Source organism: Hippocampus zosterae, chromosome 3 (genome assembly GCF_025434085.1).
Source record: "Hippocampus zosterae strain Florida chromosome 3, ASM2543408v3, whole genome shotgun sequence".
Taxonomy (NCBI): domain Eukaryota; kingdom Metazoa; phylum Chordata; class Actinopteri; order Syngnathiformes; family Syngnathidae; genus Hippocampus; species Hippocampus zosterae.
In genome coordinates this window covers 22627043-22653713 of record NC_067453.1, presented here as the reverse complement: position 1 = coordinate 22653713, position 26671 = coordinate 22627043, and the positions used below count along the sequence as shown (strand labels likewise).

Genomic DNA, 26671 nt, shown 5'->3' with positions numbered 1-26671 from the left:
GGTGGGAGTGGCCCCACCGGCTGAAACTGGCCATACCTGTCTTGCGAGGTCGAGTTTCAAAACCTGTGAGAAAGCAACTGTTGCAATTCAGGGCCAGCCGTTAATTTTTTTTTTTTAAATACCTCCCCGAGGTGTACGAGGTGGGATGAAATGATTTCATAAATGCTGCCATAAAATCCACGTTGGGAGTGGGGTCAACCGTTGCAATCCGACAGGACATTGCAGAAATACAAATATACCCGCCCTGAATCAAACACGCTAACACGTTTATTCACTGTTCCGACAACGTTTCTGCAAACATTTTAATGTTCTTAACCGTATTAAATTCAAGAAAATATTTTTTTGTTGTGGAGTTAGCCATGTGCTGAGCATCCAGGGCCCTGATACGTTATCTCACAGAGGTGTGTACACCCATCAGATTTTTGTAATTACAATACAATACAATACAATACATGCTGATTTATATAGCGCTTTCACAACAGCGGCAGCTGTAACAAAGCGCTTTACAAAACAGTTAACATCAAGTAAAATAATAAACACAACACATAACAAAACACGGACAGTCGTGCAGTCCGAACCACTTTTCCATCCCACGCTTTGTTGGTTGAAGCAGTTTGAGATGAAAGAGGAGAGAATCAAAGTGTCCTTTAACCAGTGGATCAGAGACGTCATGCTCAAAATGTGCACACGTCGGCTACAAGCTAAGTTTCAAAGTCAACAAGAAGCTGTAGCATCCATTGACGAAAAAAGAGATTGGTTCACTTCTCCTAATTATTTCATGATTTCTTCACACGGGACTACACTGAAGAAACGACTGTACTGATTGCACAACAGTGTCAATCTACAGTCCCACAAATGTATCATAAAATGGTGACTTTCTTACCCTGTTCAAACTCAACATTGAAAAAAAGAAGCATGTTCAATTTTATGAGGGGAGCTATATTTTGTCAACACTGTCACAATATTGAGATCAATGTTGAGTTTGAACAGGGTAAGAAAGTGACCTTTTCGCAAGTGAATTTCAAATCTGCAACTTTGTCGTGAAATTAAAAATGTGCCTTTTAATATGGAAATGACATCTTTATTCCTAAAACATAAGACTATTATTATGAAAGAATACACATTTTCAAAAAGAAGTGGAGTTTTTTTTTCAAGCAGGGATGTCTGTCTGATTTACGTGATGATTGTCACGATCATACTTGAGCAAAGAGGGGGGAAATACTAAAATTCAGCCTGGCTTTTGTTTGCGTCGCTCCTGCTTTATCAGTGAAACCCTCACTTCCTGATTATCCCAAAAATCCCGCCGCACGGATCGAGCAACAAGACGGCGCCATATGAAATATTGGCCATCTCTCTTTCACTTCAGGTCTTCCAAACTGCATCTCTACTACCTCACAGCCTCCTCGCTCCATGTTTGTTTACTCATCATTTGCGTTTGCAAAGTATAAACTATGTCTTTCCCCGTCCACACAAAAAGTGAATACGAAAAGACCCGGTGGGTGTTCAACTGTGTCTCTCCCCATTCTATGCCAGCAGTAGAGTGGAGACTGTATGACAACAGATGCGTTTGAGTCTGGGCCCAAGCTTGTTCAATATTTGCCCAGGTCTTAACGGTGGATCAGGCCCACACGAAAGAACCCCAGCTTGGCTCCCGGTTGAAAGGCGGGATTTGGGAGGATTGGAACAGGGCAAGCCCCTCCGGCAGGTGGCCTGTAGCCCCTTCTTGCGCAACTCAAACAAGGCCCGAAGCCCCTTTGGTTACTCTACACATGCACACTGGACCAGTTCCTGCCTGCTGCACAGCTGGTCGAGGGATGGCGAGCCACGACCACGCACCTTATAGCACGAAATAGAAGATCTAAAATGCCAAATACACAAGGGATTTACACCCAAACACAGACTTTTTTCTCCGTCTCCGCTTTGCACTCTCATGTTGAAATAATTATAGATGCATAACTGCAACAGCAGCATCATTGTGAAGTTTTTGTGCAAGGTTGAAGCTGAAACTGAATGGTCAATTTGTTTCCAGTTTTGAAAAGAACGACATTTATAATCCATTTTGGATGATGCTTGTCCTCAAAGTTATTTCTATTAACGGATTGAAACTGTGAGAACTAATTCTACTTTGCCAACATGAATGACGATTAAAATAGGATGCTTTTTTTTTACGACGAATAAAATAAAGAGGTTATGGATTGTTTTCCCCCCTTTTGTTCTGACTTTCCACCAATCCATTTTCCATTTTCAACTAAGGCGCGACACATACAGATAAACAAGCATTCACACGCACTTAAACACCATTGGACAATTTTGAGTCTTCACTGAACTGAACAATTTTTCCCCCTTAATGTTGGAGGAGTGGAATAAGTTGAGCACCTGGAAACAGTCCTCGCAAGCACAACGAGAACATGCTAAATCCACGCATCTTACATCACATAACAAGTGCGATGCAGACGAGCTCACCACTGCACATGAGCACTGGACATTGAAAATTGTCAAATTGTTTAATTACCTGGTCAGTGTCTTCTGTTTCATATTACTAATGAGTGGGAAAATGTGGTCGAACGAGACCTGCTACTGTTCAGGAAAAATATTTTTCGTACTTCACATTTCGATGGAAATTAAAAGATGCGGAGGGACGCTTTCGTTTACCGTTCCTGACAGCTTGTTACCTTAACTTCTTCGTCATAAATTCCGGGGGTAAAAATTAAACTAATTCTTCATGGTTGCACAGCGCCACTTGCATGCCGGGTGGTAGAACTACAAGTTGCCGGTTTCATAGTTTTTTTCTGAAGGACGTCCACAGGGCCAGAGTGATGCAAATTATTTGTGGTATCACAGCGCCACTAGCAGGCCAAATACTGGAAGTACAAGACGTTGAAAGGGAGGCCTGCGGGCAGGGGTCAAAACCATCAGGTAGAACAATTTCATACGAGAACAATTGTATGAAAATGTTGGTAATTAAGTGTTTTAAAGCATGATTACATAGAGTACCTTTTCATCTGCCATTTGCTGTAATCTGCATTAGTTTCTGTCAAACAAAATGGGCACTGTTCCACAAAGCAGAACTGGACATAGTGTAACAAAATTAGTTTTTCGAGCTCAAGTACATTTTAATGCTCCTCAAACCAATAATTCTTTGACCGCATCAAATGATTACAGAATATTTTACAGGCAAGTTTCACTTTTTAAATTGCATGACTGCAGCAAATTATTCTCATTTACTGAGATGCTCCTGTAGCTTTGGGGAAAGTATTAAAATGGGGCTATTGACTATGCACACAATACTAATGTGAATACATTAATGTGGTTGGTTTAATATAAATAAATAAATAAAAAAGATCTAGCGGTTGCAGTTATCATGAGTACACACAATGATAAAGCATAGAGCCAATAGTTGCATTTAATGGGCAAGTCAAAGATGATCCAGACTGAAATATACACTGATGTGTTTAATCAAGATTGTTTACTCTCTCGGTGTGTGTGTGTGTGTGTGTCTTCACAACAAGAGAACAAATGCCATATCAGTGTTTTGTCTTTTTTTTATATATATATACATGTATACTGTATGTACTGTATATACATAGAAAGAGAAAGATATAACCTAAATGACACATTAAAAGCCAATATTTGTACTTCTCTGAAAATACAAAGTTTGTACAACAAATATCTAATAGCATAGTATTTCAATTGCTCAATAAAAACTTCACTTGAATATTTTTTTCCTCATGAAAAGGATGAAAATAAAACACACTTTAACTTAACATTTGTTTTCTTTTTTTTAGGTGGGAAAAAGAACAACTAACTTCATTGTTGGCAACAAAGTCCAGCTTGTGCCGCCAAAACGGTTTGAGTAGTCAAACCGAAAAAACAGCTTTTTTTTTTACTGAATAAGTCAACTAATTGAGACTACAAACACTGAGCAAACACACACACTTGTTTTTTTGTTGTTTTTTTTGAATATATATTTATATAGGTATACAAAAGCCAGCAAGCAAAGCAAAGTGTGATTCCTTTCACATTCGTCATCCAGTCGGGAGGAAAAGAGTGCATCACTGTGTATTGGCCTAGCGCTTTTTCTTCTTCATGTGAGGTGTGATTTTTTTTTTACCGAGTGGTGTCGTATTTCTTTGGGATAAGGCATTTCCTACATGTGCATATTGATATTAGAAAATTCCCTGATAAGAGTAAAACAGCATGAAGTACTAAAAGATGTGTGCTGTTATGTCGGGAGTCGCTCCGTTATTGCTTGTTTTGCCTGCTATGTACTGTTTAAAGATGCAACTGGAAACTACTGACTACAATTTAATGCATTTCGGGATGGGCATTTTGAGCATTTCTGGGTAAAATGGTTTTCGGGGCTTGTAATGACAGTTGGCATGGAAATCGCCATTTGGGAGACCTCAACATGTCCAAAACTTGACTAAAATGCCTTAAACTTTCAAAGCGTGGTCCATACACCTGTCATGAGTGGTATGTGGGCTCCCTCTCGTGGCCCAAGTACAATTCAGTTGTATTTAACTTAGTTCAATACATCTGCATTCATTCATTCATTCATTCATTCATTCATTCATTCATTCATCTTCCGAGCCGCTTGATCCTCACTAGGGTCGCGGGGGTGCTGGAGCCTATCGTAAGTAGGCTTCGGGCAGTAGGCGGGGGACACCCTGAATCGGTTACATCTGCATTGCATCTTTAAATATTTTTTGATTCAGAATATTTATTTGGGTATATTTTTTATTCATCTTCTGTGAACAATGCATTTATTATTAAGTTGCTGTTGTTTTTTAATTCCCGATATGTAAGTGTGGTGTTAATATTTCAAACTCCATGGTGCAGTGGATTCAAATATTAAATATATATATATATTGGGATAAACCTGATCTCATCTTTTTGAGGTGGTAATTTGCATGGAAAATTAAAAAACTTAAGAAAAAAAACCCGGCAAAGTTCAACTCATTTCTGATTTTGATTTTAGAACTGCATGATTCTCATATATATATATTCATTCATCTTCCGTACCGCTTGATCCTCACTAGTGTCGCGGGGGGTGCTGGAGCCCATCCCAGCCGTCTCCGGGCAGTAGGCGGGGGACACCCTGAATCGGTTGCCAGCCAATTGCAGGGCACACATAGTCAAACAACCATCCACGCACACACTCACACCTAGGGACAATTTAGAGTGTTCAATCAGCCTGCCATGCATATTTTTGGAATGTGGGAGGAAACCGGAGCACCCGGAGAAAACCCACACAGGCCCGGGGAGAACATGCAAACTCCACACAGGGAGGCCGGAGCTGGAATCGAACCCGGTACCACTGCACTGTGAAGCCGACGTGCTAACCACTGGACTACCGGGCCGCCCATATAATACATATATATATATATACATATACATATATATATATATACATATATATACATATATATACATATATATATACATATATATATATACATATATATATATGGCAAAGATTCTCCATCCCTGATCTAAAGAATACGATGGAACCTCCAACACCCCCCACCCCAAAAAAGTGGCAAATTTAGAAATTTGAACAAAATAATGCCACAAGAATATGCTTCAAAATTTAAATAACTTGTCAGAATATGCTTCACAATGTAAATAACGTGTCAAGTAATTTGCCATCAATGTTGTGACAAATTGCTGATCACCCAGGTGTGTAAAAGGATCCGCAAAATTTGGATGACAATGGTGCCATAGGGTAGTCACACAAAAAAATAGGTTAACACTGAAAAAACGAGAGCAATGAAAATGAGTCTGACACATTCCATTTCCCCCACTACTGCCTTTTGCTTTTTCATTGGCTTTAAAAAAAAAAAAAAACGGTGACTTGTGCTGACCTTTGGAGGTTCCACTATAGCATTACGTGGGCGTGTGTGTAACTGTGTATTCAATTCAATCAATCAATTCATGCATCGGTGGCACTGACGACGCTAACAGTCTACCTGTGGGTTCTCCTTACGCTTTGACATCATGTTATCTGTGGATCATATGTGGCGTGTGAGCTTAAAAATTGCATAGATTACTGCGGGGGTGGGGGGTGCGAGGGTGTACGGAGGACTGACGGAACAGCGGAAAGTGAGAAGCGCACGGCCAATGCACAGCGACACCTCTGGAGAGTGCCTCATTTGTTTAGGATGGCGATGCTGAGTGTGCAGAGGGGGGAGGGGAGAAGGGGTGACGAGTCGAGGCTGTGGCAAGGGAACCATTTGTTGTAACATTAGAGCCACGGGGGGTAATTATGAAATTTAACTTGAATGGATCAATCCAAATATTAAAACAAATCTTTGGAGACATCTCGTGACAGGCAGAGCAATTAAATTCTCCTCCACTGGATGGCAGAAAAATACCATTAACCTGTGTATCTGACTTGTTGTTGTAAAGTACAGTCATAATTACTTCTGTTTATATAGCTTTCGGGGCATTTAAGTAAAGTAAAATATGTGCCTTGGCTTAATTGAAAAATTAGTAAACACTGCTTTGGATGATGAGTCAATGTGTGGTTGAAGCAATTATGACAATGTAAAATCTCATAGGCCAGAAGTCAAATTCGGAGCAGCACGTGATCTCCTTTTAGGTTGCATGCTGCAGTAAATTTGGTGTTCATCCATAAAAATATACACGTTTTTTTTCTCCTTTTTGGACTACACTCTGGTGAAAACCATTCGTAAAGTGACTACTTACACAACAAAGGCAAAGGTTTGGGCTCAACACAATTGTACAGAAAAAAAGGCTTTCAATTGGAAATGTCTTGACACGTTCAACAAATTTGAGTGTGACAGAAAGGCAAAAGACGAGCTTTGATTTGTGATGACGATTGGGCAAGGTGAACTTCATTGCTCGCTTGGCCTCCCAATTTGCTCCTCTTAACTTTAAAGGAGTCATCGTATGTATTTTTTCCACCTCAAGGATCAAGAATAACAGTAAACTTTCATATTTTTCATTTTTGAGCTTCGTTTGCATGGGCCGTCTTATTTTATGCAAATGAGCAACTTCTTATTCCGGCCCCTTCTACTGTGCCAGGAAGCAAGAACAGCTTTAGGGAGTGGTTACTTGTTGAGCCCACAGTTTACAAAATCTTTCTATTTCATCTTGAACTATGAGCATTTTCACAAAGCTTCAGGTTTAAAGGTTCTGACGTTTGACTTTCCGAAGAGGCCCTGTGTCTAAATTAGAATTGGTAACATTGAACTATGTTGATGTTAACAGTAAGCGTTGTATGCCGGGAAGGTGAATTTAGCCTGGGTTGTTGATGTCAATTACGGAGAGTCTTTGATGCACATGCATGTAGACTTCTATTTTTTTTTTAAACCAAATCCATTCCAAGCACTTTCTTTGTAAGGGTAATGTTTTAAGATGTGCTTGAAGTAACATGAAAAGGTTTTGGATCATAGTTTCATAGTCGTAGTATATCTACATTTTAAACTATTAATATGGTTACTCTCACAAAAAAATTTGAGGTTTTCTTTTTTCAGGGATCGTGCCTTCGCTCTGCGAATGGCGTGGGGGGATTACTGCTCAAGCAATTCAAAAGTCTGTTTCCCATGATTTGTCCCCTAAACAGCAACATGGACATGACACTGTTTTTGCAACCGATTCCTTCATTTGATATTCTCCCTCCAGTCCACATTCTCAACATCAATAAATTAGAGGCCACTTGACATAACGACATGTGTGTTTACATCACGATTCTTAAAAAAAAAAAAAACATGGCCCTCAGCCTGCTCTGATTGTTTGCGAGCACAACAGCGCAACAGCAACTACATAATATAATTGTCAGATGGCTACAAACAATCTATTGTAACGTGTTTGTCTCTGAACGCCTCTCTGTTCCTGCCTGACAGTCAGTACCTGCTTTCATTGACAAACTGAACCCGGGCTTGTTGAATTATGATATCATTCGCGAGAAGGACCCTTTGCGCTTGCCTGCTTCACACCTGCCGGCGGTTCTATGTCACCCAGGAGTCCATGCGCAGGCGCTTGACCGAGGGGCTTTCCCTGTCGCCGGTCGCCGGCGCTCTGCCCATGCTGAGGGGTGAGTGGAAGTCCGCCCTGTGGTCCTCGCGGTCGCTGCCGTCGTAGGAGCTACAGGAGGAGCTGAGGCTGTCGGCGGGTGAGCGTCCCAGACCCTCCTGTTGCCGGCCGGGGCCCTGCTGCTGCTGCTGTTGAGGGTGCGGCGGCGGCGGATGATGCTGGGGTGGAAAGCCGGAGGGGGTGACGCGCTCTCGCGGTGGCGAGATGGGTTCCGACTTAATGTTGATGCTCTGGCTCGTGCTGATAGAGAGGTTGGAGCCTTGAGGTAGGTGCCCTCCGCCGCTGCTAGGAGGGGCAACATGTTAACAACATGCACTGGTCAACTTTTACAACTTGTTTAGAACAAGAGGAATACATATCTCAAAGTGCATTGGCAACTCTGGCTCTCCCTGCCCACGTGCATTACAGCACTTTAATTACTAGTTTGTTTGGGTTTTTTTTAAAATTCACTTCAGGGTGTAAACACAAGCGGCCGCTTATCTCAGAACTCAAATTATGCTCGCAAGCAGTGACGCGAAACACTCACAAAGTGGGTCACTTGATTATTGAGTTTAGAACATCCATGACTATGGACTTTTAATAGGGACATACAACTTGAAGGAACCAGTCGGAGGTGTACAATATTCCAGCAGGCTTTGACTGAGGGGGGAAATGGCACTATCTGGTGGACTATTACGAAATAACAAATTTTAATTTGTCACCTGTACTTCTGTTTTTAAACGATGTTGTCACAGTTTATTCTAACCCCCCAAAACCCGCAAAGAAATTGACCAGTTTCCCCCCCCCAAAAAAAACAGTTGGACTCCGTAATTTGAATGGTAATTGCTCATAGAATTTGAGATTTTATCTTATTTTGCTCGATAAATATGCAAAAGTCGTCTCAAATGCCGGTCTTGTTTTGTACGCTGCCATCTGACGAGCGTGTCTTCTTTGTTGGGTAGAGTGTTACTCACACCAAAGAATTAAGTGCCGCTTGGCCCAGTTGATGCTGTTGCCATGCTGACATGGAGCCCAGTGAGAGCCCGGGGGAACTGAAACCCTGCAGGGAGGAGAGCTCTGCACTGCTCAGGGAATACTCTGCAAAAACAACAACACAAGAAGAAACGCCTTAGTCGTGATGGCAAAAGATAGGCCGTCTAGCAAAGTCAAAGTGAGACTTTCGTGGGGGGAGGGGCAGGCTTACCAGCAGGGTTGTAGGAAGTGGGCATGCCTGAGTAAACTAGGCCTTGTGGAGGTAAGCTGGGTGTGGTAACAGATACCACTGGAGTGGCCAGTGGCTGAGTTGACTGGGAGCTGCTTATCCTTTGGGTGTTCTGCAAAGAGAAAAACAACAAAAATATTAGTAGAGTGTAGCACAGTAGCACCCCGCCTGCTGCCCTAAGACAGCTGGGATATAGTCCCACGACCCTCGTGAGGACTAGCAGCTCGGATCATGGAGGACTCTCAATTGATGTAACAACAGTTACGACCACGCGGGGGTGCTATCGATCTCTGGTTTGCTCTCTTTTGGCTCCTACTTGATCCAACGTAAATAGTCACCCCACTTTTTGTGTTTAAAATGTCAGGCGTTGAAGTGCTATAGCCAAGGGACGCTTATGAATTTAATAGTAGAGAATAATATACAACCGAGGCTGTATTTTAATGCAGTGTTGCGTCATCCGCACCAAACACAGCATACTGCAGCCATACGGCAAGAATAAATAGCAGACATGATGGCCCACGTAATGTAACAAACATGTGTGCGACTGCCATCGTGTTATCATCGTCATCATCATCATGCTGACAGCTTCCTCGCATTGTTCCAGCACTCTGAGGCCAGATGACTTCAACATGTATCTGACACAATGACCTCATTCGGGATGGTGTCACTTTATCTTCCTGATGAAAAAAGTAACAATAATAGTGTTGTTCAGGAAATGCTACACAAAAGCGCACATAGAAGTGCAAGCGTGGAGTGGCCGACATGAATGCGGAGGAGCCAAGTGAACAGGCTGAGGTGATTTTCACCAGCCAAAAAGCCGAAACGGGCAAAGACAAAATGGCTTCTTTCCTCAATGGCACTAATGCAGAGTACACACGCTTTGATTTTGAGCATTTTCACCCGTTCCTAACAACGATAGAAAAGACAGATGTCCGATTTCGAAGTATTTACTAAACCACCATTTTAAAATAACTATTTTCAAGATTTATAACTAAACATGCAGTGGCAGAGCGACCCACGTATAGGTTTGGTGTACCAAAGAAACAAACATAACAGGAGGCTTAAAAGGCTGACAAAACGGTGGCGCACCCATATTTGATTACCTCTACGCTTGTCTCATTCGGTATTCTTGTTGATTGCATTTTGGGAGGAAAATATTCCTCAAAAGTCTTCTGTGAGTTAAATTCCTAGTACTACGACATACTTTTTGCTTGCAGGAGGACACCGGTGATTGTGTGTGGAAATATGGTCTGGTATGTGCAGCAATATGTCAGACTACTAAGCCAACACAGAGGCAAATTTAGTTTCTCCTGGTCATATGACTCTCACTTAAAAAAAAGGTTTAGATTTTGAAAATGTGTGTACCCTGCTTCAACAAAAACATCTCCAATCAGCCACTTGACGCATCAATTGACAAAAGTGCAGCAGCAGTCGTTTTGTCTGTTACGACGCTAAGCGAAGCAAAAAGCGCCAGATGTGATGTGCCTTGACTTCACACGCGTGGCCACAACAACGGAGCGACGTGTGAATGGCTTGCGAGGGTGTAAAAGTTGCAAAGTTGTTATCGAGGCCCGCAACAAAGAAGACAAGCGACAGCACAGATTGCAACAGGAGAGCACACCAAGTGTTCCAGCTAATATTCCTTCACGGCTATGCATTAGCTACCGTCGTGGAAATGTTCAAATCGGTGCTTCTACCTTCAGAGACCAATTTATACTCGTTATCCGCACTTCTGAAATAACAAATGTTCTCGGATTTATGTTATTAGTAATCATAATGAGGTTCATTTGTGAGAACAATGATATTAATGATTTATCAAAAATGAAGGAACATACCTATCATACACAATGCTTTAATTCCACAAATCTGTTCGTGTTAGTTAGCAAGCAAATGTTGATATCTGCAACATTTCTAAAAAAAACAAACAAACACGCAAATAAATAAATAAATAAATAAATAAATCGCAGCGTTCCATCAAAGATGAGTCGTCTTTAGAGTGGACCTGCGAGCTACTGCTTTGGTGCTTTGGGGGCTACAGGTGCCACGTTGGTGACCCTTCATTTATAACAATATGGCGTCTTCCTTATACCCCCTGCGGCAAAACTTTGAAGATGCTTCATTCAAATCACTTTAAAAATTGGCCCTTTACATTTCATGCGAACGTATAATCAAGTGTATATAAGCCATCAAGTAATAAGAAACAGATTTGAAAATGTGTTTCAGAACTGTTGATGTCAACTAAAATTATGTTACCCAATGCATCAGCGATACTGGAATCCATTCCATAAAGTGATGTGTGAAAACATAAGTAGGGAACAGAAAGTTCCACCCACAACTGCGCTACACCCTTCTAGCATTTATGTAAATTAAAACCTCCTCTGAAATAAGACATCTTCAAATCAGTGCCAGGCACTTTCTGAAGATGACTAAATAGACACCGTTGAACTCTATTTGAGCAAATGCTACTTCTACTTTTCACTGTACTGTGCCTACTTCCAATTTCTCCTTTGACCGGGCCCAGTCTGCCTTAATGTAGGCACTCAATCAATAGCATGAATAAAACGTGACAAGATATTATCTGGCTCACACCCTGGGCCCCTTGATTAAGTCTTCATCTACACTCTGTCATGCCAAGATGTGATTAATTTAATACCATTACGGTCTAATGACAGGCTGTCTGCAGACCTGCCACAGCCACCAACCTCTGAAAGGCTTGTGAGCGGTCTGGAAGGCTCAGACACGACCGACTAAGCCTGCTTCTTAAAAAAACACAACCTGACTCACCCGAGTACAGAACACAGAAGTGCAACGCTAATATGTGTATGACTAATAGGAAATCTAACGTCACTTTAAACTCCAAACCTAATGCATAATTTTTTTAATGAATGCGTGTATTTGAGTATTAGGTGGGATTCACAGGGCATGGACAAATGGACTATTCCGATAGTTTTTTTGGTTTCTCGTTGAGTGAGCATTATATAGCGTGTTCACCCGAAGTATTTCATTCGTTCTGTGAATGTAAATACAGACAGATATTTGACTTATGCCATTTGAAACATATATGGCAAAAGATAAAATCAGATGCAGACTTTCAATGGGGTATTGGGCACTTGGACCTGAAAGTTTATAATCCAAAATAAAACAAGTAAAGTGTCGCCCCGGGTGTTCAAGGTGCGCTTTATCTTCATTATCAGAATTATACAAAGCCTGGTGTTTCAATGTGAATAACTGATTAAGCGTTATAGCACTCGAGCAGCACACCGTCTCAGGGTGGGGAGGGGATCTTTCTATAAAAAAAAAAGTTGTTATTATCTCATAAAGCTCTGAAAATTTCATACAACACACACACACACACACACACAAAGAGCGTGACACACGACACACCTGTTAATAAAATCACAGATCTCCAGATGCCGCAGTGCAAAAATGGCGAAAACCATACCAAACTGGAGACGCATCAAAACCACGTAAAAATGCAACAACGAAGGAGAATAAGGTCATATGTGCGAACCACGACACTGTCGTTGTGTCTTAATTTTTGACTTCCAGCGTTATGGGAACTCAAATGTCTGTGGCAACAGACTGAAAGAAGTTCATAAACTCACGATAAAAACTGATAGGAAGGTCTCAGGGCTTTGTAAGAGCAACGGTAAAAGCTTAACACATGAGTCCATGTGGTGCTATTAAGAGTCCATCTACTCACCAGCGGGGGCATCATCCCTTTGCTCGACGGAGGGATGACAACCCTCAGGTCTGGCTTGCGGGCTCCCATTCCCATGCTCCCTCCGGGGGGCGGCGGCGGCGACTTGGTGGGCATGACTTTACCCAGGCCATTGCCGCTGGGCGCACAGAGGAGGCTCGGGGAGCCCCTGGGGTTGGCGAAGCCGTTCCCTGCAGAGCCCAACACAGCAACAGTGACACGTCGTCAAAAAGCACAAAGCGTAACCGGCCACCATTGCCGTCATCAAAGGGAGCACGCGGCTCGCTTTTGTTTTTTTTTATCCACGCGGCGATGAGTGTTTTCAACCCTCTGGGAAGTTTTAATGGACGTGGATAATTATCCCGAACAGTTACAAAAATAAAATGTCCATTTCAAAATTGATGAGCCTTTTATTTTTTAGTGTGAATGATTACATTAAGTGGCTTCTTTTTGCGTGCGAAGACAAGGGGCAGTTTCCGGGCAAATGTACCGTGACCGCTTAAAAGAAATAGCTGAAACCATTACGCCCGGATAAAAACAATTAAAAGAAAAATGCAATGAACACACACAGGCTAGACTCTCACTTTTAACGCTCACACATTCACTTTGAACACATTTACCAGTGTAATATACTGTCAAGTTAGCCTTGCCAAAACACAATCATTCCATCTTAAATAGGAAAAACTTTGACATCTATAACGTTCATGTTTTAGAGTCCAAAAATTAGGTTTTTGGTTATTTTTGGCATGGTTTTTCAGGCGTGCGGCATCATCAAAAAGAAAAACAGGTTGCACTTGCATTTTTGGGGGGCACTTCATTTGCCAAAAACCCTGACTAAGAACATGAAGCTCCTACTCACACTCTAAGTCCCCGTTGCGTTGACGGCAACAAACAAATTCCATTTGGATTCAAAACGTTTTCCGTTGGCCACAATGGGATGTGGGATTCTAGTTCAGGTAAGCCATTTTATACTAAAAAGAAAAAAACTTTTCCATCGTTAGAAGCAGATAGTTTTTGCTGCCGTCAACACGATTTGGGAACATTCATTTTGGATTGCAGTCCGAACTCAAATTTTAATATACCGTATTTTCCACACTAAAAGGCGGACTGGATTATGAAGTGCACCTTCAATAAATGGCCTATTTTGTAATTTTTTTTCATACATCGGGCGCACCGCATTATAAGACGCAATCTATAATGCATGCACCAGATGGAGCTACGCTCAAGGAAACGGCAACAGAACGATCAGATGTCAGTAAAACCGATTTAATAAAGCAGCGACACAGTTCACTTAACCAACAGCAAGTTATAACATTAACTCATGAACGTTGAACTCTCTTCCCCCTGTTCTATTTCCGTGTTCAACTGCGTAACCGATCGTCTTAAGTTTGAACTGTACGTTGTCAGCACGTCTCCAGCAAGGAGCCATTTTGGGATCGAAATATTACCGCATCGCATCAGATTTTACGGCGCGGTGTGAGCTTTTCGGAAAATTGAAGGCTTTTAGGTGTGCCTTTCAGTGCAGAAAATACGGGATGCAAATCGCGTCAGAGTATAAGTTGCACGAACAGTCAAAATGTGGAAAAAGTGTGATTTCTAGACCATATTTTCAGAAAAATAAGGACTCCAAAATCACTAAGCGAAGCTACACTATTAAATAAACCAAGGGAGGGAGAAAGAATGAATGGTATCTGGCTCTGAATAAACAGATCAGTAACACTCCACTAAGTCGCTGACTTTTGACTTCTATTGTTTGTGCGGCAAGTCCAAGTGTGCGTGTGTGTGTGTATGTGTCTATGTGCGTGTGTGACCGGGAGGCTCTTTTGCGTTAGGAACATAATGGAACAATAGCCGTACGATAAAGACCTGGTGACAATTCCCGCTCAAATAAACAGTTATGAAGCCCACAATGGTATCTCACAGCTGAATCAACAGTATGTACACAAGCAGCTGTCAGCTGGGACTTTTATCACGTAAGAATTGACTGCAGTGTTTAACCGCCGTGTCGATGACGGCCCTTAGAAATGGCCACACTTTGACAAGAAAACAAGCATTTCAGGGAAAATCAATAAGCGGCGCAACTTGAGACGCTTGGCCATTCAACTACTGGACTGTCAACAATAAAATAATACGAGTGATGCAACATATGAATCGTATCTGGGGTGGGCTGTGGTAGGTCGTTGATGTTTTACAGTAAACAGTCCAACGCTTGTGATGTACAGTATGTGGTATTTTGCTGGTGCTTTGTTTTGAATTTGAAGTCCTGAAGTAGTCCAGGAAGTAATATCAATTAAGCTGCAGAGCAAGGGAACAAGGACCCCAAAAAATTACTAAAACTAAAACAAACATTTTGAAGATGATGGTGTAGCAATTAAATTTTCAACGGAGGAGCTGTAGTCTTTCTCATTTTCCCCTCCTCAGTTAAAGTTAATGAGCAACAAATCATTATTTAGTTAATTTTATGTGTTTAATGTATTTATAATGGTGTATTTTCACGTATTCTCTGGAGATTATATGTAATTTTAACCACGCACTGGCACGGGTTGGAACGGATTAATTGCATTTCCATTAATTTCATTGGGTCACATTTCCTCATTTTTGAACGTTCCAGGTTATGGGCTCACGGAAGCAATTAGGCTTTGAACTTGAGGTTTGTTGTTTGATTTCCTCAAACCGTTTCATTTTGGGTTAGGATAGAAGATCTTTTATACATGCAATGAAAAATGCCTGATCAAAAAAGATATATATTAACAGCACATATTTTGCAATTGGCTTTTTTGTCATACATCTGTGCTGGCCCCCATTAGCACAGATGAAAAATTGTGGCGCCCTTCGGCATTTGACTTGCCTATCCCTGCACTATAATCACAATAAATTGATTTTTTTTGTCATAGTACAAAAACATGTTTATATTGTTACAAATAGTGATTGATGTCTGAATAAAAAAAGACTCCTAATTTGTTTAAAAACTATGACAGGTACAATATCCCGAGAACAAAGTTGTTGGACTACGATTGGGGAAAAAAATAATTAATTCTATCTTGGGGCGTCTTGAGTAGGGCAGGTTGGGTGTTACCTTTTCAACTTGAATAACCCGAAGCCGCCATTTAACAGAAAATTGTTTCTCACATTGCCACGGAAGGCCTGGCGTTGTACTTAAAAGCGGCAAAGGCACACCTTTGTCATACAGACAGATGGCCGTGATTTGCATTTGGCACGGTTGTGCTCCTCTCTTCCGGGCAATGCTCAACAAGCTCTTTATTTTCATTGAAAAGCGCCTAGATTGTTTTGCGTTAAATTGTGACCAACTTTTGTTAGCGTCGTAATATCCAAACATTTCTTTATTCTCGTTTCTATTTAGGGATTTAAACTCCTTATATGATATGCAAATAAATGCTATACGCTGTGCAATCCCTTTAAGTTATTATGTGCACAGTGCAGTTGTTATGAATAAAAAGTGAGATTTATTAAGGTAACCGCATGTGAAGTAGTTTGCTGGGTGGCGTAAGAATATGTGGTTATGTGGCACAAGAAGGCACGCGTAATTACAACCATACTGATTAAAATAAACTGTAAAGAAAAACATTTTGTTTCCCTGATTCAAAGCTGACAGTTAAATTTGTGTGGTTATTTTCCAAAATAAAGACAAATTAAGTCATTATACTCCTTTTTAAATTTACAAGGAGGAAAAACCCACAACATTCACGAGAATCAAGTTTGAGTGTTACGTACATAAACAGGCTGCGTTAACACATTACGGTTTCGAGTGACATCATTCTGATGATTTGCTCTCAAGTGGCACAATTGGGATCGGGATTGGACGTGTCATCGCTCCATGAATGGAAATAAAAACTCACGGAATCGGGTATGTTCAGATGGGAATAAGGTCTCTTCCAAATTGTGACTAAATATGCGAATACGTGTCGGACATTTAACAATGCAGGTGCAAGGTAAACGCACAAAACGGATTTTACCTCGTGAATACCATCTTGATGTTATCCAATTACACAGATTGGTGAGCAGCGGCAAAAAAGCGAAAGTAAGGACAATTAAATATGATATAAATATGCTAAGTTTGAAGTGTGGCCACTATCAAATCAGGAAAATAATTACTAGCTGTAAGCATTCCCCACAATGACTGCCCTCATTTTTTTTTTCAACTGGGGGTCAGCCAAGGCCAATTGAAATTTTTTTAAATTGTGGTATTATTTATCTCTTCTTATGTCTTCACTCTGGAAGCCGAGGACTGTTGCGTTTGTTTCCCTCATTTCCCCTAACCCAACTTCCCTTTTTCTTCCCTAAGACCAAGACAACAAAACAGGCTCTTCATTTGCTGATTCACCGCACCTTGCAATTGAAAACAAGGATGCAATTTAGGGTGTAATTGTGTACATTGTTGAGCTCTCTCACCGAATGGCACACTGGGGTATTGATATAAAATTAGACAGGAGCTGCGGCAGATGGCTATTTAAAGAACAAAAGAGAGGAAATATATTTGTTCCCTGACACTACGCACGGCGGCTCGCAAGACGACACCGTATTAGAAGAAAAGCATGTCCCAGTAATTAAATGAGTCACCGCTTCTCCAAACAGGGAAGCTGCTTGAATGGGAACACTAGTCCCAGTAAACGCAAGAACTGATGGTGAGATGGAGAGACGACCATTTGGCACCGCAACAACTGCCATCTGGTCACAGCTTTTGCTGCGGTTATACAGTAAATCCCTGCCTAGTTGTGCTACGCTATGCACAAATTCACCTGTATCCTGTAAAATCGACACTCCGTCGTTTGCTCAACTACGTGCAGAGTTTGCTGCTCTTTCCACAATGCCCCAAGATACAACAGAATGGTGGCAAAGCAGGAGCTAATCGGAAATTACGTAGTGATTGGTGTAATATTAGAGAGTACTAATTTCGAACGGGACTCTGGTTTGAAGATTTTAAAAATCTGTGCCATTAAAACTACAGCCATGTTTGGAATAATGAATGGCGAGGAAGTTCTTTTGCCCCGTGAACAGAGCGGGTTTACTGTATTGCGAATTGTGAAACGCAACAGCTATGTCAAGAATGGCCATCTGACAGCAAAGCCGGAGGGAGATGACACTTGGTACAAACAACAGCTGCAAGTCGCTGAATCCAGCTTTTGACCACCGCGCAAAACATGCGCAACCAGCCAAGGTGACGTTTAACGACAGAGTGTAGATGTTGTAATCCTACAGCAAGGCTTCATCTTTGCATCATAATTTCAAAAATAAACCGGTCTCTCATCGTCTGCCTGGCACAAACCCTCTCGGAAAAGCTGCTCTGTATAAACCATCAAATTAGCCTATTAGTGGCACCTTTAGAAAAAAAACGGTTACTATGTTATAGAAGAAAACCATAAAAAAGCCATACAGGTAAAAAAAAAAAAGTTGAACAGTCGAAGAGTTTGAACAGGCTAAAGATCAGGCTGCAGAATGAACACCCAAAGTCGTGCAATAGCTGCTGTCACATTACCCTCCCGACTCATCTCATTATCTTGGTGGGGAGAGCTGCATCGGCTCTGTGCACATGCAGCGAACCACATGCACTATATTATTATTTTAAAAGTGACTAACGTATTATTACGTTTGTCCCCTTATATAATCTTATTTCTACAAACAAGCCGATGGCCGCTTTTGGCGACAGGCGAGCTGAGTGGCAGGGAAAGAGTTAAAAAGCCCACCTGCCACTGCCCCTCACGCAGCACATTGCAGCCATGACAAGCTGTCCGGTCATTGTGTACTGAGGACTGAAGAGGGATATCATGGCCTGAATACCTCCAGGGTTATGCTGGTCTGGGCATCTTATGGGCCTCGGCCAGCCTTATAAGGCCTGTGAGGGTACATGCACCTGTCAACACAGCGAAGGAAACACCATGGGGGTGGGGGAGGATTCAGCCTGGAGGTGGGAGTGTTTTTAAAGGAAATTATTAACCGTGTCCAAACTCTCACGCGTGTGTACAACAAGGACATCACGTAGGCCATGATTATGCAGTGACTATATAGCCAAGCAAAAAGCCCCCCGCCCCGAAATCAAGAGCTGAATTGTCTTGAACCAATCACAGATGGATAACGCAAGCATCCAGCTCAAGTGCTAAGCAGGAGGTCCAGTGGGCAGAGCTACAGAGAGCGCATAAATCTCTTCGGGAAGGACTTACCCGCTGGGCTAGAGCCCATGCCGCTTGGCACTGAGAGCGCTGCTCTATCAAGCAGGCCACCTAATGAGATGTGCAGTGATATGATGAACCATCTGCACGGCTTGTGCGCACACACACATACACAAAAAAAAAACTAAACAAAATAAAATTCGAACATTGCATGTGTCAAGGATTCTCGATAAGACAGGAACATCATGTCATGTAGATTTATATTTACAGTCTGTAAAAGGCAAGGACTCTCATATTAGTGTCTGAGGCGGAAGGGATAGTTTTGGAAAACATCAAGCGGTGTTGTGGAAGGTTTGAAGGGAGACATATAAGGATTTAGAATAGTTCCCAGGCGTCTCACAAATAAAAACACCCCCAGCATATAGAAGCATTTATATTATCAATACCATCCTGTAATATTTGCTGTGTTCATTTGCCAAATTTTTCAGATTACTCAAAGCAGTTATTCTCAATCTTCATTACATTCAGCTGTGACTTGTATGCGTTAGAATTCAAACTCAGCCTAGCACCCAAACCCCTCGTTCCCTCATCGTTTGGACTTCCTCTGTATTACCGCCAGCTTCTTTCCACCGGCGACTACCAAAAGACATTAGAAAAAGAAATGGAAGAGGAACAAGATGAAGTAGAACAGCGGTGCAAAACTCATTTTTGTCGCAGGCCACATTGGAGTTAGTTTCCCTCGGGGGGGCCAATAGGACTTAACGAGACACGATATGAACATTTTAGACTGATAACCGATAATTAATTTCCTGCTTTTCATGGCAGATACCAATAATTGCTCAATGATATAAACACACACACACACACACACACACACACACATGCACACGCCTTGTTTTCGGAATGTTTCCACACAGGAGGCCCGAGAGCTTGAGTTGAACCACAGACTTTTGGACTGTGAGGCAAATGTGCTCCCAACCGCCGGTCTCGGTTTTCCAGCAAAAAGGTAATTTCTTATCATGACCAGAAAGCACATGCTGAGAAGTAAAGACAGGAGCCTTTTGTCGCCTTTGTGCGTTGTGTTGTTTCCCGTGCAAACGATTTGAATCTGAGGGGCTAGGCAAACTACGGCCCGCGGGCCGAATCCGGCCCGTTGGTCTTACTAATCCGGCCCGCCGAAGGTTGGTCCACAATTAATGTTCGATGTGAATGATTGCATTCATTTCAATTGGACTTGTAATGACAGGCATTTCACCACCAGGTGGCGCATTGACTTGAAGTTGCAGAACACGGGGGGGCGGGACAATCTTTTCGACCACCTAGTACCTCTGTATCGCTCCACTTCTACTGGTCTGATCACAACCCATCTGCAGCGATGCACAGGCTAAAATAGGTCAACAACAAGACTTTTGTCATTTAAAAAAAGTATATTAATACCGTACTTTCATGCTTTTGTTCTGTTGATGTTTGATATGGACTGTCAACAAATGTTTTCAAAAACGGGCAGAGATTCATTTGACTGTTTCATTTCACATTTGATAGGTGGGCAGGCACTCTATCAGTAATTAAGAAGTACAGTACATTGAAGTTTACAGATAAGCTAGCATCCTGACAGAATGAGAGTTTTTCCTGACGAGTTTTTTTTTCCAAGAGTTAAACTAAAATCAAAGCGCGGCACGTTGAATCCCGCGCGAAGCTTTTACTGATGACAGCATAAAATGATTCGAGAGTCACCACGGTAGAAAAACAAGCGTTATGTGAACTGGAATGACAAGTCGTCAGACATTTGTGTTATAAGGTGGCATCGGAACGAGGCATTTCACACCTTGCTGCATGTACTCGTATCATATGCAGTGTAGCCAAAGCCATCTGTACCCACAAAATCACAGCAGTCATTCCAGTACCAGAAGACACCTCATTTTTACACAACGCTCAGTAACGGTTGCAAAGATGGCAGGTTTGCTTACAAATCAGATTTGTGTCTCCCCACTACTCCCCTTATAATCGACCAAATTAATTTTAGGTTGAAATTGGCACTTTCTTTAGACTAGGCTTTACGTTTTAGCTTTTTATGTGCCACATAAGCTCACTTTCTTTGGGAGAAGAAATTCAGGTTTTAATTCAACCCGGCCTCAACTTTCCCAATTATCCCTGCGCCAAGGCCGAAAAACAGCACTTGTTGAACTCTCCGCCAAAAATTCCAGCGTTACATTCTATGGGCCTAGAAAACCAGGTTTTATTTTTTTCTGCCCATTCGTCACAATTATATCTGAGTCAATGTTGAAATCAGCACAAAGCCAAATTCCACATCTGCTCGCAGTAGTTGGGTCTCGAAAAACTGATCATTCTTCCATCCATCCATCCATCATCTACCGCTTATCCGGGGCCGGGTCGCGGGGGCAACAGCTTTAGCAGGGAAGCCCAGACTTCCCTCTCCCTAGCTACTTCTTCCAGCTCTCCCCGGGGGATCCCGAGTCGTTCCCAGGCAAGCTGGGTGACATAGTCTCTCCAGCGTGTCCTGGGTCTTCCTCGGGGTCTCCTCCCGGTGGGACATGACCGGAACACCTCACCGGGGAGGCGCTCAGGAGGCATCCGAATCAGATGCCCAATCCACCTCATCTGGCTCCTCTCGATGTGGAGGAGAAGCGGCTCGACTCTGAGCCCCTCCCGGATGACTGAGCTTCTCACCTTATCTCTAAGGGAGAGCCCGGACACCCTGCGCAGAAAACTCATTTCAGCCGCTTGTATCCGGGATCTCGTTCTTTCGGTCACGACCCATAGCTCGTGACCATAGGTGAGGGTTGGGACGTAGATCGACCGGTAAATTGAGAGCTTCGCCCTTTGGCTCAGCTCCTTCTTCACCACGACAGACCGATACAACGTCCGCATCACAGCAGACGCTGCACCGATCCGCCTGTCGATCTCCCGCTCCCTCCTACCCCCACTCGTGAACAAGACCCCAAGATACTTGAACTCCTCCACTTGGGGTAAGATCTCCTCCCCGACCCGGAGGGGGCACTCCACCCTTTTCCGACTGAGGACCATGGTTTCAGATTTGGAGGTGCTGATTTTCATCCCAACCGCTTCACACTCGGCTGCGAAACGCTCCAGTGAGAGTTGGAGAGCCCCGTTTGAAGGAGCTAACAGCACCACATCATCTGCAAAAAGCAGGGATGTAATACTGAGGCCCCCAAAACGGACCCCCTCAACGCTTCGGCTGCGCCTAGAAATTCTGTCCATAAAGGTTAGGAACAGAATCGGCGACAAAGGGCAGCCTTGGCGGAGTCCTACCCTCACTGGAAACGATTCCGACTTACTGCCGGCAATGCGAACCAAACTCTGACATCGGTGGTATAGTGACCGAACAGCCCGTATCAGGGGGTTCGGTACCCCATACCCACGAAGCACCCCCCACAGAACTCCCCGAGGGACACGGTCAAACGCCTTCTCCAAGTCCACGAAACACATGTAGACTGGTTGGGCGAATTCCCACATACCCTCAAGGACCCTGCTAAGGGTGTAGAGCTGGTCCACTGTTCCACGGCCGGGACGAAAACCACACTGCTCCTCCTCAATCTGAGGCTCGACTTCCTGACGGACCCTCCTCTCCAGCACCCCTGAATAGACCTTACCAGGGAGGCTGAGGAGTGTGATCCCTCTGTAGTTGGAACACACCCTCCGGTCCCCCTTTTTAAAAAGAGGGACTACCACCCCGGTCTGCCAATCCAGAGGCACTCTCCCTGTTGACCACGCGATGTTGCAGAGGCGTGTCAACCAGGACAGCCCCACAACATCCAGAGCCTTGAGGAACTCCGGGCGGATCTCATCCACCCCTGGGGCCTTGCCACCGAGGAGCTTTTTAACCACATCGGTGACTTCAACCACAGAGATAGGAGAGCCCACCTCAGAGTCCCCAGGCTCTGCTTCCTCCAAGGAAGGCGTGTTGGTGGAGTTGAGGAGGTCTTCGAAGTACTCTGCCCACCGGTTCACAACGTCCCGAGTCGAAGTCAGCAGCGCCCCATCCCCACTGTACACAGTGTTAGTGGTGCACTGCTTCCCCCTCCTGAGACGTCGGATGGTGGACCAGAATTTCCTCGAAGCCGTCCGGAAGTCGGCTTCCATGGCCTCACCGAACTCTTCCCACGCTCGGGTTTTTGCCTCGGCGACCACCGAAGCCGCGGTCCGCTTGGCCAGTCGATACCCGTCAGCTGCCTCTGGGGTCCCACAGGCCATAAAGGCTCGATAGGACTCCTTCTTCAGCTTGACGGCATCCCTTACTGCTGGTGTCCACCAGCGAGTACGGATCATTCTTCCGTTTTTTTGTATTTTTCTCTAATCTTTAGAATTATTTCCAGGTCAATACTGAAATCAGCACGTTCTCTTTAAACGACACGCCATGTATTTTTTAATGCAACGAAAAGAAGACAGAGGTGATGTTGTTTGGTCCCAGTGGCCCTTGTACATTGCATCCTGTAGACTTGGGCCCCCTGTCTCCTTATCTGAAATCAACGGTCTCTAACTTGGGCCTTAAACTGGACAGTGATTTCAAACTCGATCGGCAAATTGGTGCCGTTGTTAAATCCAGCTTCTTTCACCTTAGACAGCTGGCCAAAATAAAAGCTCTCCTCTCACATGAACACTTTGAGACAGTAATTCATGCCTTTGTCACATCCCGGCTCGATTACTGCAATGCCCTTTACTTTGGAATCAGCTGGTCCAGAATGCCGCTGCTCGCCTCTTGACTGGTACTCGTAAGAGGGAGCACATAACTCCTACTCTGGCATCCTTTCACTGGCTCCCCATTCATTTTAGAGTTATTTTCAAGAGCCTCCTCTTCGTTTTCAAATCTCTGAATAATTTCGAGCCACCATACCTCTCTGAGCTCATCCGCCCCTACACACCTGCCCGGCGCCTCAGGTCTGTGGACCAGACTTTGTTAGAAGTACCAAGAACTAAATTGAGGCTCAGAGGGGATCGAGCCTTTTCTGTTGCTGGTCGCTCTCTCCGGAATGACCTCCCACTGAACATTCGGCAAGCCTCCTCGCTGCCCATCTTCAAAGCCCTCCTCAAAACTCACTTGTATTCTTTGGCGTTCGACTCAGCATGACTTAGATTTGTTCTTGATTTTACTGTTTGGTGCTTTGTCTTACTGTTTATTGTGCATGTTTATTGTGCATGTTAAATTGCTCCATGTACAGCACTTTGTATGCAGCGATGGCTGTTTGAAAGTGCTCTATAAATACTGTTGACTTAACTTGACTTATCATCTGCGTGTTTGACGATGGGCCGGCGCCCACCAACTCACCTGCGCTGGTGGGCCTCTGAGAGCCTCCGCTGGAGCCCACATTCCTATGCAAGGAGGCCTGCGGAGGGGACAGCATCCCGTTGTCACCGAGGGAGGCCGTGGCCGCCGCTAAGCTCTGGCTGCCCAGAGTCACGCCTCCCGGCTGGTACATGGCGTTAGGGTTGGACACGGGCACGGCCACATGCATGGAGAAGTTCTGCTGAGGCAACGCTGTGGGCTGCGAGAGGGACAACAACACACGCAACGAGATAATTACACACTATCACAATCCAAGGGCTGATGATTATGACCAGTGGCCGTCGTGGTATTGGCAAATAGGAGCTACCTCGTGACAAATGAGGGTTTGTTTTAATAAAATGACACTGATTGATCAAACAGCCTACAGTAAATGTTGACAGGAACAACAGAAGCAATCATTTGCAATTCATGTATAGTCAAGGTATGTTCAAAAAATGTATTTGGCAGTGATTGGATGCTAGGATATATCAAAACATTTTGTCAGACTGAATGACTTATGTCAGACTTAAGCCCTGAATGATTCATCCGCTGACCACTGAGTAGTGAATTTGTGTCTCATAAATGTTCCTTCTCCCCCGCCCATTTTATTAGATTTTTTTTTATCACTTGTACCAGTGATCTTTTTAAACAATTTTAATGATTGTTTTTTTTTTCACGATTAGAGATCCTGTTAGCTTGGAGTACAACATACCAAAGACTAACAAATAAAAATCCTAAGAAAAAATTGTGCTGGTTAAAAGAAACACGACTGTAAAAAAAAGGTGACATCTATTATTAAAAAAAAAAGCTGTACAGGGAAAAACCAGACTGCTGTAAAAGTTGCACATGTCAAAATTAAACTTCTACAAAAATATTTGCATTGGTGAAACTCAGATTTCTGTGAAGAAAAAAAAAAAAGAAATTGTGCAGATAAAAATAAGACTACAACAACTAAAGAGTTGCTGGTGTTGTGCAAAAAAAAAAAGACCAAGGTTAAAAATCCAAAAAGTTGTACGTATTTAACGATTACAAAAAAAAAAGACACTAAAAATCCACTAACTCAGAATTTGTTCAGCGAATGAATCACCTTAGGCTGTAAACACACTACAAAGAGTAAATATACTCGATTAAATTTCAGTGCTAATCTCAAAAGACAATTTACGGGAGAAACAAAACAGAAAACAACATGCATTCAGGTGATCACTTTGGCATTGCAGCGGTCAGCGCAACAAGTGCAGGTTTTGCCTTTTGAAGCATCTGTGCGTGCATTTGTCAACATAGCAGAGAAGAATTGTGACAGCTCCGAAAATGGTGGCGCATTGAGTGACCATGTGCTGACAAAGGCAAGTGTCAGTGATTAAGAAAACAAATCAAAACAACAACTCGTTCCAGCCTGAATCCAGTGGGTCAGTCGGCGCATTATTGTGACTTTTGTTAATGGCAAATTGGTGCTCTTCATGTCAGGAAGAGAATATACTCTCAAGAAATGTGATATGATCACACAGATTAAGTCATTATCGGTCAAATATAATGTTACTAAAATGCTTTAGGGGCTCCATGTTTAAACCTCTTGCTTTGTTTATTTGTTCGCCACACAGGTAAAATGGTCATGGGTCAATGTGACCTACTGGATGTTTAAACATCAGAAAAGTAAGTCGATATACAGTGCAGACAAGGAAAATAAATAGGATTTTTTTTTTGAGGGGGCATACTGAAAAAAAAATCCAGACACCCAAAAATGAGTGTTACATAATCTTGTATCCTTACTATAAAACAAAATATCTAGATATCCATGTATGGGGTGTGTTTGGAAAATAAAAAAATGAAAATTCTAAATACTTTATATGTAACTTTGTGTTCAATTGTCATCCATTAATTTTTTGGTTTAGCAATCTTCAGAAATTACCCACTGTGTACACAGGCCACTGTATACTCCCAAGAAACACTGTATGAGTGGGTGGAAATTAAATTTTTAAAAAAATCAATAAAAACATTAAAACATGGTTTCAAATTGTGTTTTCGACATTAAAATAGCTTTTCTAAGTTTGCGAACTTAAAAAAAAGTCAAATCGACCCACAACATAACAGGAGGGAGATTCACTGCCCCCTTTACGAGATGCACATGGGCCTCATGGAGCCAATTACTCAATTTGGAAAGACCGTAAAAACATGACAAATATGATGTGATCTTATCAAGGTGCTTTGTGAATCAGTTGCAGAATAAATCAATACAAAAAAATCCAGAAATGGAGACGTTATTCTTTTTAGAGAGAGATTTTGGGCAG

General features: G+C 42.8%; 1 protein-coding gene and 1 long non-coding RNA gene across 10 annotated transcripts in view; both read right to left on the bottom strand.

Moving 5' to 3' along the window:
- Positions 1–5849: 5849 nt before the first annotated feature.
- The window catches only part of mef2aa (myocyte enhancer factor 2aa), a 76816-nt gene continuing 55994 nt past the window's right edge, over positions 5850–26671 (bottom strand). For 8 of the 9 annotated variants that reach the window (XM_052060485.1, XM_052060487.1, XM_052060484.1 and 5 more), the window contains 5 exons: positions 24390–24606; positions 12963–13150; positions 9242–9371; positions 9012–9135; positions 5850–8343 (listed from right to left, as the gene is read on the bottom strand). In XM_052060485.1, coding sequence (XP_051916445.1) covers positions 7974–8343; positions 9012–9135; positions 9242–9371; positions 12963–13150; positions 24390–24606 — 1029 coding nt within the window. In that variant the 3' untranslated portion in view covers positions 5850–7973. The remainder of the gene's footprint in view (positions 8344–9011; positions 9136–9241; positions 9372–12962; positions 13151–24389; positions 24607–26671) is intronic. The other variant, XM_052060488.1, reaches the window with a different exon arrangement.
- LOC127597478 (uncharacterized) lies at positions 20427–24361 on the bottom strand. The gene is made up of 2 exons (XR_007961663.1): positions 23376–24361; positions 20427–21413 (listed from the first exon to the last, which is right to left on the bottom strand). It is a non-coding gene; the product is annotated as an uncharacterized LOC127597478 (long non-coding RNA).